The sequence below is a fragment of the Carassius carassius genome, chromosome 2 (assembly GCF_963082965.1).
Source record: "Carassius carassius chromosome 2, fCarCar2.1, whole genome shotgun sequence".
Classification (NCBI taxonomy): domain Eukaryota; kingdom Metazoa; phylum Chordata; class Actinopteri; order Cypriniformes; family Cyprinidae; genus Carassius; species Carassius carassius.
This window is the reverse complement of record NC_081756.1, coordinates 21,166,220-21,181,588: the sequence shown is the minus strand read 5'-3', so window position 1 is coordinate 21,181,588 and position 15,369 is coordinate 21,166,220. Positions and strand designations below refer to the sequence as shown.

The following is a 15,369-nucleotide window of genomic DNA, read 5'->3' as shown; positions in this document are numbered from 1 at the left end:
TCTTGGGATTATGCTGCTGTTTGACTCATGTTAGACTCATGTCAAGCACTAACTTCAAAGCTGGAAATGTGTTTAAGGGTGTAAATCAGACCCGTGTCATGCTGTTTGTGCAGTTTATGTCATTTATGATCCATGAAGTGACGATTTTCCCTTCCAGGATCAGTCTTAACCAGTTGGCTATGGTCCCTTGGCTTTCATTTTCTGTCTGTAAGACGCCTGTGCAGTTGATTAGCTTCATGGCGAAGGAAAAACCTGAGATGACAATATGTTTCCGAGAGATCCTGCACCTCTCAACGGGCAGCACGTGGAGGCATTGTGCTATGAAGAAAGTTATTCCATGCATCTTGCCATGATTCAACAATAAAAAATATTTTTTCTTCACATCTCTCTAAAACCCTTAACAGCTTTATAAATGACATCATTACCTGTGTGGAACCCAAGTGACTTCTATGTTCCTGTCAACAAGGGGAAACAGAGAGAGACTGAGCTGATTTTCATTAAAAAGTCTCTTAAGTAGCCCGCTGTTAAGAAGTCCCTCTGCTCATACAGCTCCAGCATTTCTAGCGCTCTTTCTTAGGAGAATTTAATGTCATTCATTTTACGTAGTCAGGTCATTGTTGTAGGCAGTCCCTGCATTGAGCTGACAATATGATCTATTAGAGCAATTGAGCCTTCTTCACTATGTGGAAAAAGGCTTATCATTTGCAAACAAACTCAATTGATCAATTTATTATTCTCAAGGCAAGACACAATTTATCAAGTTTGACTCTGGATTCGGTGCAGGAACGCCTGTAAAAAACATCCAGCTGTAGAGCTCCCGTCTGAACCTAATGAAACTTAAAGCTGATTGGCTAGTTGTAACCTTAATCTCTAAAGTTTCTGTGGAGGGCTGGAATACATGATGATGATGATGATGATGATGGTAGTGGTGCTGAGGGGCAAATATTGGCACACAGAGTTAATTTCTGGTCATTGTTTATGCTAGCTGTCCTCATTTGTTGTTCCCGTGTATGCAGCTAACACTTTTCTTTCTTCAGACGGACGACCGCAGTGGGAGGTGGAGGCAAAGATCATAAGAGAGAAGAGTCAAGGAGTGAGTGAATATTTTCCTTTTTACACGTTTAAGAAAGTATTTGCCAACAAAAGCACAGACAATACACAAGACATAAATGTGTCTACAAACCCTTTTCAGTCTTTATTTTCTTTCTTGAACTAAAAGTTGAACGTGTTTAACGCATGACAGATTTGAGCACATTGTAGAATGTTTTGACTATATTTGAACTTTGTATTCTTCAGTGAAAGTATTCTTTCATTTTGTCTCTTGTCTCCATGTGTAGTCTAGCATCGTGGTGGAGGTGCCTCCTTATCACAGTAAGACGGTCACTTCAGCAGTGCAGGTGCAGTTCTATGTGTGCAATGGCAAACGGAAAAGGAGCCAGTCACAGCGCTTTACCTATCTGCCAGGTACGTATTTGACATCACATTATAATTCATTTCATATCAAGGCACTTACTTTCCGAAATTGGAGCCCAAAATAAATTAACTACTTGTTACTCTTCATTAAGCAGTGTCATGTGCTTTTATGTGCTCATAAAATTTGAAATACACTTAAAGATCAAAATCTTGGAAATCAGAAATCATTGCAGTATGCTGATTTGTTGCTAAAGAAGTATTTCCTATTATTATCAGTGGTGAAAACAGTTGCTACTTAACATTTTATCAGAAACTTTGATCATTTTTTTCCTTAGATTCAATATACTTTTTTCCAGAAAAGAAATAATGATTTATATATATATATGTTGTGTCATTTTAGTAGGGCTGGATCAGAATATCCGAATATATGTTCATACACGGATATATCTGCTATGGGTTATTTTATATGCTATTTGTGCATCAGATGTCTTAAATACTCACAGCACCATATCGACTTATGTATTGGCAGTAGCAAGTTCTTGTACTTGCTTGTAGCAGCAACAATCTATAAATACAGTAACAAACAACAGCAGCAGCAATTTAGCAGCAATGTAGCAGATCTATTACACCAAGACCGAATACTTTAACATTTTTATACCCATTAACATGCTAAAATCTTCAGAGAGTTCTCATTTTATATATATATATATAATTATTATGATTATTATTATTATTATTAATTGCAAAAAAAGCGATATACTATATGAAGCATATTGAATTGTTATTATTACATTTTGTAATTTGTGGTGAGTGCAATCTAATATCCACCTTGCATCAAGACTTGTGTCTGATTCTGGCCTCACAGCAATCATGTTACTCAATTAAATGCAAAATAGTTTTATTGGTTATTCACGTAACAGTAACAAGAATGGCACACGTATGGGTTTTCACAGCAGATTCACCTGTTTGATCTTGCCAGCATTCCCCTGCACTATGCACCAGTGTGGTTAGGGATGAGGTTGTTCCAGTAATAGTTGAGCACCTGGTAACCGCTCATGTAAAACACCTTAAAGAATCAATCTGCTTGATTTACATGTGGTTGGAAGCATGAAATCCAGGGTTTAGAACTGGACCCCTTCGATGTCTTCATCTTTCTGTTTATCTTGCTTTCATTAAACGCTCATTCTTTTTACATCTCCCATTGGCTTCATCTGTCTTAATGGTCATATTTTGAATTTTTTTGTATTTGGGAAGATTTTCCTCTATGATAAGTCTGTTGAACGATAAGGTCAATGATTCACATGCTATTATAATTTGTCACACATGTTGAGTTGACATGCATTACATCAGCAAATTATTAGCTCTGTTTTTGAAATTAACTTTGAACATCTGAAGAAATAGACCAAAATCCAGAGCGTATTATAAGACATCTAATTATGGCTTAGAGAGTGTCTAATAAAGTGTAGTTGTGTGTGGTTCTCATAGCAATAAGCTGGTTTGGTATTAATTTCCCAAAGTGAGTCAAACCGAAAAACAGCGTTGGCGTAATTAAATCACACGTGAGCAACGTTTTTTTTTTTTTTGTGTCTCTGTCTCCGAGTTGCATGCTAGCTTGTAATAGAGATTGAGAACAAAAAGAGAGGGAGAGTAAGAGAGCAAGATAGGCCCAGCCTCCCGCCCACCCTCTTCGCTCCACAAAGCACCCACTCAAATTAGGGTTTCCTGTTTTCCACACTAACCCATCGGGCCTCAGCCAATCAGACGACAGCACAGGCAGCCAATATTCTGAACAGACCACGCGACTGTGGTTGCCATGGCATTGGCCCGCTGAGAAAGTGGCATGGCAGGGGGAAGGGCTGAGGTGCTGTTGTTAGACTAGAGCCAAACTCTTCATGTGTAATGAATAAGCCGGCTAATGCAATGATGCAATGATTTCAATCCAGATTCAAAATAAATACAGTGTGAATGCTTTTGGACCTGCGAGGAAGTAGTTTGTAATAAACATAATTGAATGTCTGAGGCTTCTTTGCTGGTCACAGACATATCCACCAGCTTTGGTCCAAAATGTATCTAGAAATGAATACTATAAGCTGCTTTTATCAACTGAAACGAAACTTTTTTCAAATGCATTGTAAGTAAACAGTGAGTAACACCACACTCAAATGCATTCACACTCTCTCCCACACATGGTCGCCACTTTTTCTTCATATCAGGAAACTACAGTTTTACCACAGTAATGGCCTTGCAGCAGCATATGTGCTGTGAACTGGATTTTGGTTCCCATTTGGAGCTATGCTGGAGGGCAGACAGCATTCTTAAGTTTCCAAATTCAGCTCTGGTTTACATGGCACTCAATCAGGCAACATATGCTTTCTTAGAGTCCAGTACAAATATCCCCCACTCATGTGGGCCAGAGAAATGGCAGATTGGGAAATGGGTTACTGTACACCGTGTTACTATTTCTCATTGGAGAGGAGAGGAGAGGAGAGGAGAGGAGAGGAGAGGAGAGGAGAGGAGAGGAGAGGAGAGGAGAGGAGAGGAGAGGAGAGGAGAGGAGAGGCATATTGCTGACATTACTGAAAAGTACCAAAGATGGGAAACTAGATAATTACTGTTCAGGCTAATTCAGTGACATTTTATAGCTAACGTCATTTCAAATGTTAAGATTTTCATGACATCAGGTTTTCTCTTTATTCCTTTTTTTTTCACCCATATATTTCTCTCTATTTCTCTCTCCACCCTTCCAGTACGGGTCAAGCAGGAACATCGAGATGATCTGGACTCCCCTGCTGTGCCACCCATGTCCATGTCTCTGGTCCATGCTGCCAGTTTGGTCTGTGCTCAGCCGCTGTCCTCCCCAGAGCACTCCCACCCACCAGACGGCCTTCTGTCCAGCTCGCCACGCGGCCTGGCTGCAGGCCTGCACCCTCTTCAGGCCCCCTGCGCCCCGATGGGCTCCCCAACTCTTCCCCACCTGCCTCACCTTCAGGCTCAAGGACTGAAAGCACCTCCTGAATGCCAGATGCCCTTCCACTCAGGCCCTGCTGCCACTGCCAGGCCATCTTACCCACCCATACAACACAACATGCCCTTCAACGGCCAACGCAGTCTTCCTATGACTGCGGGCTCCCCACAGGCATATGAGCGAATGCCCTTTCAGGCCGACCCGGCTGGGTGTCACACCCTAAGTATGGGGATGGTGTATGGCCCGGCTTCTTCAACACCCACCTCTGGAGTGCCTTCGGGGCCTGGCTCCAGCCCCAGCCATGCAGCCTGTACTGGTAGCAACCAGGTCATGGCCCAACCTGCCCCTCACCTTCACTCTCTAGGCTATCACTGCCCCACTCCAGGGCAGGTCCCATCACCCACCCACACACTGGGACAGCCGTCCCCACAGCTCCAGCATCCTCTGGTCTACCATCCAGCCGGCCAGCGGTCCGCTTCCTGTCCCACACCCCCCAGTGCTCCTGCTCATATGGTGTCATCTCCCCACTCTGGCCCCTCGTCCCCCCAGCTCCATTCCCTCCCCTACCACTCACCCACCTCCCCATCTCCTACATCCAATAGCCCCCTGGGGCCCATGGCACTCTCTGGACAGCCTTCTCCCCAGGCTACCAGCCCTGTCTTGGCTGGCCTGTCCCCTTCAGGTCCCTTGGTGCACCCTATGACCCAACAGGGAGAGAGGCTGAACATCAAGCAGGAGCCAGAGGATAGAGAGCCCACCTTCCGGACCATCGGCCTGCAAGATATTACGCTTGATGATGGTAAGTCATTGCACTTTGTATTTTTGCACTATGTATTTTTTTCTTATGACACTTGACAGTGACAATTGCAACTTTTAGCGCAGTGTATAGAAAATTAAGCAAAAAATGAAATCTTGAGGAATTGTCCCTCAACCGGACAAAGCAATATTGATACAGTTCACTTTAACATTAAAGGTATTTAAAGCTTCTGGAACTTGTTCCTAAAACTTTGTTTTAGTACAATATACTAAATATACTATATACTACTATATACTAAAATGTACATTTGCTGTGACATATTCCAGGTTGCATTTGATTTAGCTCAGATGACTGAACCTCCGTTGCATGAGACCTTTGCTTTTTCCCCTGGTTATGTAGTACTTCCTAAAAGAATTACCCCTTTATTCACTTTATTCATATATGATCCTTTATGGATATTAGAGTAATTTAGAGTAATCGGTCTACTGATGTGTGAATAATACATTAAGGGTGAATAAATGTGTATGAATTTGTGCAGAAGTAGCAAGGACATTAGAATGTATTAAACAAGGTAATGCTTCATTTACTAATATGAATTTGCACAAGTTTCCTGGGGCATTACAGTGTTTGGCAGGTCCCAGATCTTAAGAGTGTGATGACACAGGGCGAATTCCTTACACCAGTAATCCTTCTTAGTAGAACTATGAGACCTAATGTCAGTAGTGTGGGGGAGGGAAACTGAGAGGCTGTGTTCGGAGTTGCATACTACCTTACTACTCTCACTGTTTTTACATTATATGTAGTATGCATTATTAGTGTTGAATACTCAAAATAACTACTGCATTTGACAGTTGCCTGCAAGAATACACTACAGTAAAGAGCTTGCTTCCATAACGCAGTGAGCTCAGTATGACCTCCTATGAAGCAGATATAACATAAACTGCAATTTTAATACACACTAAAGTGTCTGTAAAATGTTCAATGTATTTTAAAAGAAACCAATTCTGCTCACCAAGGCTGCATTTATTTTATTGAAAATACAACAAAAACAGTAATAAGTTTTTGTGTAAACTGATACTGATTATAAAATGTCTTTAGTGTCAATTTTGATAAAAATGTTATGCATCCTTAATGAATGCAAGTATTAATTTCGTAAAATAAAAAATTAAAAAAAACGGTTGTGTGTTTTTAGTTTTGTGAAGTTGTCAAAGAATTACATGCACGTATTGAAGTCATGTGGCAGTATGAACCACACTGTAGAGTACTACTAGTTAACATTATTCTTGTGTCTTTAAAAACATACAATATTCAGTGTGCACTGTGCAGCATACAGTAAGCAGTACACTAGTATTCCATCCCGAACATAGTCAGAGCGGGAGAGCTTGTTCTCAACTTCTGTGTTTCTGTGGATATTTTTTGCTGATGGTGTGTTTATGTGAGAAGCTCAGACAACAGACCACAATGGATTCCTTATTCACAACTCAGCAATTTATTATTGAAAATTCAAGTGCTTTGTGGGCTGTATACCTCTGAACCTGGCGCATCTACGTATTATAATTAAATTTTTTTCGTGGATGACTGATGAGAGAGTTCAGGCTAATGCTGTAGTTCATCAGCACAGATACCAGCAATGTCGCCATGTTTTTTTAAATATGGATCCTGGACCAGAATTTGCTCTCTGCTTTCTGGAATTCTTCAGTTACATATTCAAATGTGCTTTCAGACAGAGTTAATGAACAGCTTGTGTCACTCAAATGTCAAGTGTCCGTGTGTGTAGTGAAGTATGAGTCCAGAAGGATCCAGCATTTGTCTGAGTAATTAAACTAACTATATGTGGGCATGTGTAACGCACAAACATACACAAAATTCACATTCCTGGCCAGGCCGCATACTATTTCACAGGTGTGCACAGGCTAATTCACTGTTTCAAATCAAACACTCACAGGAGACACATGGTTACATGCATACACGCTCAATATTTCAGAGTAGGCATGCTCAGCCCCAGTGTTCATTTTCTACATGTTGCTCACATATAGAATTAGACATCCTCATGCACTCAGTATGTGAGATGGGATGGAGTTGAGCCTTTTTAAAAGTGAAGTTTTGAACTGATTTCACCAGGGACTGTATCCTCCCTAAAGCACACACTATAAATAGGGTCTGTCATTCTCTGACTGATGCTCTTGAGCACGGAGTTGTTAAGGAGGTCAGAAATGAACTGCAAATAGAACAGAACACAGCTCCAGTCACTGACATAAACCTTCTTTCACGTCAACATACAGCTGTCACGATGATTGAAATGTATGGGATGTTGTGCTAAAGCATTACGATTGGCCTATTTAATGAATAAATTGAAAAATTATAAACACAATTTGGAAAAATTCATGATGTATTTATAAATAATTATTTATTAAATTCCATATAATATTGATATTATGTGCTAATAGCCAGGTTTCCATCCAAAGTTGCAAATGTAACTTATGCGCAAAATTGGAATATCGCATAAAACGATTTGTGAACAAGCAGCGTTTCCATCCAACGAGTCAAAGAGAATAAAATCATCACTTCCTGATGAACTGGCACTATACATCACTAAGAAAAGTAGGAGAAGCTACTGAAGATAATAATTTTCCTATATAATAAATTAATGCGTGCAATTGTACCGATAATGGAAGTGGAGAATAAATGGACAAAAATGCATTTATTCACTTCCCAGAGTCGTGTGAGGCATGCTTTATTGTGGATGCACGCTTTATTTGACGTCTTGTGGACTGTTCAACTGTAACACCCACTGACTGCAATGATAGAGCTTGGAATAGCAAGGACAATTTTCTATATAACTACAACTAGGTTTGGTCTGAAAGAAGAAAGTCAAATACACCTAGGATGCCTCGAGAGTGAGTAAAGAAAACAGAAAAATTTTCATTTTTGGGTAAATTAACCTTTAAGTCTTCGTTTTCCCTGTCTTCTTCGTAAATGAAAGTGAACATTTAAAGTGAATTTTGGCTCAGTTAAAAAATAATAATAAAGGCTTTGAATATTTGTAAGTGTTTAAAAAATGTAGGGTTTTATTTTTTGATGCTCGTCTTTGTCACCTTTTTCACCCATGATGAGTTTGCATCCCTGAATAATAATTCATAAATATATTCAAATAAAATGTATTCATTCATGCATGCATCGTTACTGTATTCCATATAGTAAAATAAATATGTATCATATTATTGTTATTTTGCTTATTGTTCATTGCTTTTAAATATAAACTTTGCTAATTTTCTTCTTGCTTTCTTTTCTCTCATGTCTGTTCATTAGAGCCATGAATCACTCGTATGGTTAACTGTAAGATCTCTGCAGCTGGCAGAGTTTCACTAGATTTAAATGTAAGTTGATGTATCAGTCAGACTTTGCCGTTCTTAATCATACTTTCCTGGCACTTTTATGGCCCCAGATACTTCAGTTCCATTTGATGAATCACTTTTCAGCAGAATTCAGTGGTTGTCAGTGGCAGTGCATTCTAATAGTTATGTGATTTTCTGTGTGAATGCAGATGAAATGTTTAGTGTAAAACCCAGTGCTTGTTTACAAATCTCACACATTTAGTTTCTGTTCAGACTGGTTTTAATAGTGCTGACTAGCAGTTTGCAGTAGGCGGGAATCCCACTTGATATTCTGGTCCTGTTGTTTTCATTCCAGGTGTGTGTGGATCTGGTGCTGCCACTGGGTGGATTAACGTTTATTTATATAGAAAGCTAACATTGAAGTGCTGGAACTCTTTTGGGATTACATAGCCAAATAAGAATCGTCCAGACGGCGGTGTGTGTTTGTGTGTGTGTGAACAGGTGGCACAGGTAATGTCAAAGACTCTTTGCAGGTGGCGCTGGGGAGGAGCTACAGACAGACTGACAGATGGAAGACAAAAAAATAGTGAATTTACACAAACGCGCACACTCTCAAACAGAAAGGTCAATGAAGGACTAGGAACATAGGAAATGTAAACCAAAGGTTAAAAGACCATTGTAACTTGAGTAATATACTTGTACTATTGCATTTATCTCTCAGCATGATATCCGTGATTAAATGTAGACTGCTTATGCTGAGTGCTGAGTGAACTGTATGCATGTGTGTTGTGTGTGTTAGATGAGCATAAGGGGTTTGGGTGCCATATTTTCCTGATGAGTTTGGACTGGTTCCCTCATGCTGAACAGAAGGAGCAGTGTGTGTCAGGACTTACAGCAGACTTCGTCTCTTTTCTCATCATCTTTCCACTCTTTTTCATGTCAATTGTGCTTCATTAATGTCCTCCCAGAGGTCTGTGTTTGAGATGTGTATGCAGGCTCGTGCTTGTGCTCCTTTGTTCTGGTGGATGTCTGTGTGCAGCTGCCACCCCGGAGTGAGTGCACTGATCTGGGTTAATAATAGGCAAAGCCTGCTGTCTTCAGGTCTTGTATCCCTGTCATACTGTACACAGTTTCTAGTTTGTGTCCTAGAGATTATATCTTAAGTCACTCTGTTTCTATCAAAGGATGATAGTTAGTTTTAACATTTGGAATTCACCAGAGTGACAGTCACATTTGTCAATAATGTGATAATTAGTCTGTTTTCTGTACTACTCTTTATATCATCATTTAATGTTCTGCCTTCAACCGTCCGTTTCCCTCTTTCCGTTGTGGGTACGGAAACTTCAACATGTAACATATTCCAGGTCTGTAGTCTTTAGCCAGTGGTAAATGACTGTGTCAAATTAATAACACAACTCCTCTGATCTCTGAGGGAAAAAGAGAGAGCGGAAGGGAAAAAACACAGATCTGGGCCCAAAGCTGCTCATTAAACACAATCAGAGAACACTTCTGAAACCAGTGGAAACCTGGTTTTGTGTCATCTTTCCGTACAATTACGGTGTTGGGAATATAATTTTGAGGTCCTGGCGCAGGCGGGCAGTGGCGTTGTGGTCGGTCTAGTTTGCATTGCTGTGGTGTTTGCCGGCGGCGATGTGGTGCAAAGATCCTTGGGAATTAATGTGACAAGGGTACACTCTCTGACCAGGAAACTCCAGCTCAGACTTATTTGTTCTCTGGCATGGCATTTTCACATTTTTATATGTATATTCCCCATGTTATTTGTTTTGTTACCAACATTCTTTAAAACATCATCTTGTTCCACTGAAGAAAAAAAGAGGTGAAGACAGAAAATGATGACAGGATTTTCATTTTGGGATGAACTATCCCTTTAAGATTAAGTTCAGTATTATTGTTTGCTCATTTTTGATAAATTGCTTATGTTTTAATTTGTCAACTGATTTGTTCAAAAGTGTCTGTTAAATGGTTAAATGTAATGCAGATGTCCTGGCTAATTCTATTTTGAATGGCTTAATTAGAATTTCGCATAATATTTGTTTTGTAGGGGTAATTTCTCTGCTGTACATCTCCTTTTTTTTATGTCGTTAAATTATTGATTCAGAGTTCCTTTTTGAATCTGGTCATAGAACAAAAAGATTCGAGTGGAGGAGGGAGGCCAGAATGTGGCTGTGTACGCACTTCGTTGTTTGATCTTGTCCTTTTTGTTGTAAAAATGTGCTACTCCTTAACTTGCGTTAGGAACATTTTATGGATGAATCACTGCCTGACTCTTTAGATGGGGAATCCACAATATGATTCACAGATCAAACTGACTGCTCCCCTGTGCTTTCTCAGTCACTTTTTGTCTCTTGTTCTTTTTTGCACGAGTTGTTTTAAAAAGTGAGATTTGCGGTTTTGCAAGGTTATAAGGGGTTGAGGTTAACGTAAATGAAGTAAACAAAGAGAGCACCCTCTCATGCCCATGTTCTAAACATGCACTAGATTTCACATTTCACACACAGATCAGTTCATTTAAACATCAGACTTTTTTTCTCTTTCGCTCTCTCTTTTCTTTCCTAAATGGAAACGGCTGTTCGCTATCAGTTGCTCTGGCTGATGAGGTCAGTCTTACCTAGTATAATACTTTCCATCATAACACAACACATTCGCTGCTTTTAAAATAGAAAAATGTAGCCTATATATAATCAGGATGTCACCTACAATGGAATCATGTTTTATAGAAAATTGGCACTACAGAATTTTTAACTCCTGCAATTTTGTTATTTTATAAATACATAAATAACAATTTTATTTTCTAAATAATATATATATACATTTGAAATGGATGTATATCCATATATAACAAAAAAATATCCCAGAATGAGTAACAGGTTTCCAAATTTAGCTTAAATTCATTTGTCACTTAGTAAGACTAGCTAGTGTGGAACCAAATGTTGGTTATAAATGTCTAAATGTATTTCCTGTAAGTTAAAAGAAAATCGAATATTTGACCCAGTAAGCGGTTTTGACGTCCCATCTCAACTGTTAACGGTCAGCCTGTGATCGAGTCTTGCGGCAGTATCATTTACCCCAGCTCAGAGTCTTGCTGTCTGTCTGTCAGCTCTCAGGCTCAGACCCTGTGCAGTACACTATATGTTAATAAGGGATGGCCCCTTCCACTCATCCAAAGAGGATCCCCTGTTTAGAGACTCTACGCCGAGACTCTAGCGTTATGCGAAAGAGATCAAGATGAATCATGCTTTCTTACATGTGGGGAAAGACAATGTTGAAACCTCTCAGGTCAGTTGCTGCTATATTGCGATATATTGCACAGTAACTTCCCGTATTTAACGGAGACGGATCCATCACTAATATCTACAGAGCTCACGTTTAGACACCCACCCACTTAATATATCATTGAGATTTGTAGATATAGAATAGATTCACTTGTGAGTTTTCTACACTCTGAACCCAGAGCTTTGGCTGTCGTGAGGTGACTCCAAATGCATTGAAATTGCAGAATGTATTTGTGTTTGAATGATACATGAATGCTACAGTGGGCTTTTGTGTCACACTTCAAAGTAGTGTAAATGCTGTGGCAGACAACATATTAGTCTTTTCTAAAAATTTGGCACCCTTAAAAATCTGCCAGTACTACAGACACAACACAGACGTCTGTGTTTATTGACCGACTGTGCTGTGCTAAAAATACTGGCATACGTTTTATTTCTTCATTTGCTGTTTGTATGTTTTTCTATTTATTAGATGTTAAAGTGTGCATTTTTAATCCGCCATGCCAGTAGCTGAATCAAACCATTTTTGCTTGTAGCCTTTTAGAGAGAAAGAGTGTGTGTGTGTGTGTGTGTGTGTGTGTGTGTGTGTGTGTGTGTGTGTGTGTGTGTGTGTGTGTGTGTGTGTGTGTGTGTGTGTGTGTGTGTGTGTGTGTGTGTGTGTGTGTGTGTGTGTGTGTGTGTGTGTGTGTGTGTGTGTGTGTGTGTGTGTGTGTGTGTGTGTGTCTGTGAGAGAGACTCTTAGATTGTTTGTGTGGCGTGAGAGGCAGACAGTGCACTGAGTGGGTTTTAAAGCAGAACTCACAATCAGCCCAGAGCAGGTCTGCATGTGTGAAGTGTGTTCATGCAAGAGGAAGAGCCGCCTACGCCAACAGGATGATCTGTGACAGCGGCTGGGCATTTGAAACACACACACACACACACACAAACATGCTACTTTTGCACACAAAACCATCAGAAATAACATTAACCACATAAGAAATGTACCAAAACAACTCTAAACTTCAAACTAACAAAAGAACAATCAACAGAGGCTACTTTTTTTTTTTTACACCAATCAAGAAAAAAACATAAACCTAATAAACATCAATAATAGAAAAAAAAAATAGAAACTGCACACAAAGAATCAAATGATATACTACACAATAACTTGTGCAAATACAGTATGACACATTTAACCTGAATGATTATAATACAGCAGTGCTATAGTTAGTTCTGGTGACATTTCAATTCTTCTAAACACCAAAGAGCCGTGTATAATCATCACAAACAGACTCGAGCACTCCACTACTGCTTTAAATATTCATCCTGCTGAGTGAATATAATAAGAGATGCTCATTAATTACCGTAGATTTAGAGCAGATCGGCACAGTCCTTTATATGGTGTTCTCTGCCATATTTCTCATTTAAACACGTATTCTTTTATTTACCTTTAATGCTTTTTTTAGCACCAAGTCCAGCTCTCTGGCTTTTGATGTCTTGTTAACAAATTACTGTATATGACATCAAATGCTCTTACTGATGCTGGTTAAAAGAAATAAAGCTTAGCATTAATCCTGTGTAGAGAATAGAGCAACACATTGGTTCAGCTTGACTAAGCTCACTTTTTTTTTTTTTTCTGTTGGAAAATGTAGTCCATCCCAGTCAGTGGTGTGTTGACTGGATGAGGAATGCAGGGATTATTAACTCGCTTGCAGCAGCAGGTACCTGTCTGAAAAATACCTCGGGCCCCCTTCAACCCCCTTCAACCGCTTCATCTGCTTCTCAGCTTTTCCCTCTGATTTGTCATCACCTTTTATAGATCTGCTTTCTTACTCTGATGACAAGCTTGGAAATCTGGTGATTGAATGTCATCGTGAGTGTGTGTCAAAACCCTCCATCTCTCCTAAGGAACAATCTTTTTTTCCACAAAAAGCGGAGCCGTCTTTGCCCTAGTTCTCACTCTGTTGCTTTTTTTGGTTTTGTATATGCTATATTGCTGTGAACATCCACTGTCCGTTTGAGCGTGTGGAGAAACAGTCATATTTTCACAGCATTGATCAGAACCCTGCTGGGACGACCTGTTAAAAACAGATTCAGATTCCCGGCCTGCTAAAGTAATTACCACGCTTGCTCTGTTGCCTTCTGGGATATAGAACATGTGTTTTAACAAAGGATCAATTTTATGCAGACCTTCCACAGTGCTTTAAAAGCCCAAGCCAACAGGCTAAAGGAGATGTAGTCAAAGGCCATTAAACTCATAATGAACTGATGCAACTGCTGAGGATGCTTTTATAGCCTGTGTTACTTGTGCTCTTAAGAAGACTGCTGTCAGAATGGTCAGACGCACAACTGCACACTTTTTTCCCCTACGTGATCACATACCAAAGTTTATTTTATTTTATTTTCTACCCTCTTCTATCTGTCTTCCATCAGCCCTCGAGGATGAGTCTGTAGCTCAACACTGCCCTTCAATGGTTATATACAGGAACTCATTTTTAAAAGTTGAATTTTTAAAGTTTGGGGACAGCAATTTCATATAAATACTGTATTCATCTTTGCCATCACCGGAATAAATTCCAATATAAAATATAATAAATGTAAAAAATGGTTCTTTTACATTGTTTTAATATTTTACTAAATGACTGATTTTGTGGTATTTTTGGTAAAATAAATGCAGCCTTAGTGGGCAGGAGAGACTTCTTTCAAAACCATTTAAAGGTCTTACCAACCAAAACCTTTTGTACAGTATACCAGTCCTTGAAATAATATCTCCTCCTCCTAACTAATCTAACTAATGTGTCTTTTTGTGTGTTTCAGTGAATGAGATCATAGGCAGGGACATGTCCCAGGCCCCAGAGGCTCATGGAGGTTCGCCAGCTGCACACAGTCAATCCTAGCCCACAACACACCCTTCATTCTCTCAGACCGTCTTCCCAGGACTCCAGAGCCAGAGACAGTTGCTTCCTTACAAACACAGCTTTGGCTGTAAATGCTAACAGCTGGGAGAGCTGGGGTTATATATTGTACGCATACACACAAAGTCAGGTGTACTGTACATATACACATACACAGGCGAGCTTGAGTGGGAGTAAACGTGGATTTGTGGTGTTCTCCTGTAAAATAAAACCAATAATGCAGGGCTCTCTGGCAGCATGATGTATTATTTGTAGCTGGCAGATTCACCATGCAGTGGAGCACCCTCATCCCTGACCGGGATATACAGTACACTGCATACATAGTTGAGGGGTGCTCGAAGCGTGATAGATGCCCACGTCACGCATTCTTACCAGCGAAAACTCTGCCTTTTTTTCTGACAATTCTCCCAGTGCTGCCCCGTAGTGGACGGGCTCTCGGGTGCTGCACAGAGTCTAGTAAAGATATGCAACATTCCACGTCTAGTGACCTTTCTGAGCTGTAGATCATGTGTTTAATGATTGGCCCATTTCCACTTCAGGTTGAACAAATGCCTTATGTAGTAGCTGTGATTTTGAACAGGCTTTGTGCTAACAATATATGTATTATTTTTTTTGAGGAGGAGGATGACACGGTTGAATCCAGTGTGTGTATTTTATACAAAGGAGCTTCATCTTTTGTTCTGGAGTGCTGTGGATCATGTTGAATCTTACTTGA

The 15,369-nt window shown here is 39.9% G+C and overlaps 1 protein-coding gene across 2 annotated transcripts in view; it reads left to right on the top strand.

The window, feature by feature from the left end:
• Window positions 1-14,695, top strand: part of LOC132106441 (nuclear factor of activated T-cells, cytoplasmic 3-like) — a 70,065-nt gene extending 55,370 nt beyond the window's left edge. For both annotated transcript variants that reach the window (XM_059512121.1, XM_059512128.1), the window contains 4 exons: window positions 1,038-1,093; window positions 1,338-1,464; window positions 4,161-5,177; window positions 14,557-14,695. In XM_059512121.1, the coding sequence (XP_059368104.1) occupies window positions 1,038-1,093; window positions 1,338-1,464; window positions 4,161-5,177; window positions 14,557-14,636 (1,280 nt within the window). In that variant the 3' untranslated portion in view covers window positions 14,637-14,695. The remainder of the gene's footprint in view (window positions 1-1,037; window positions 1,094-1,337; window positions 1,465-4,160; window positions 5,178-14,556) is intronic.
• Window positions 14,696-15,369: the final 674 nt, after the last annotated feature.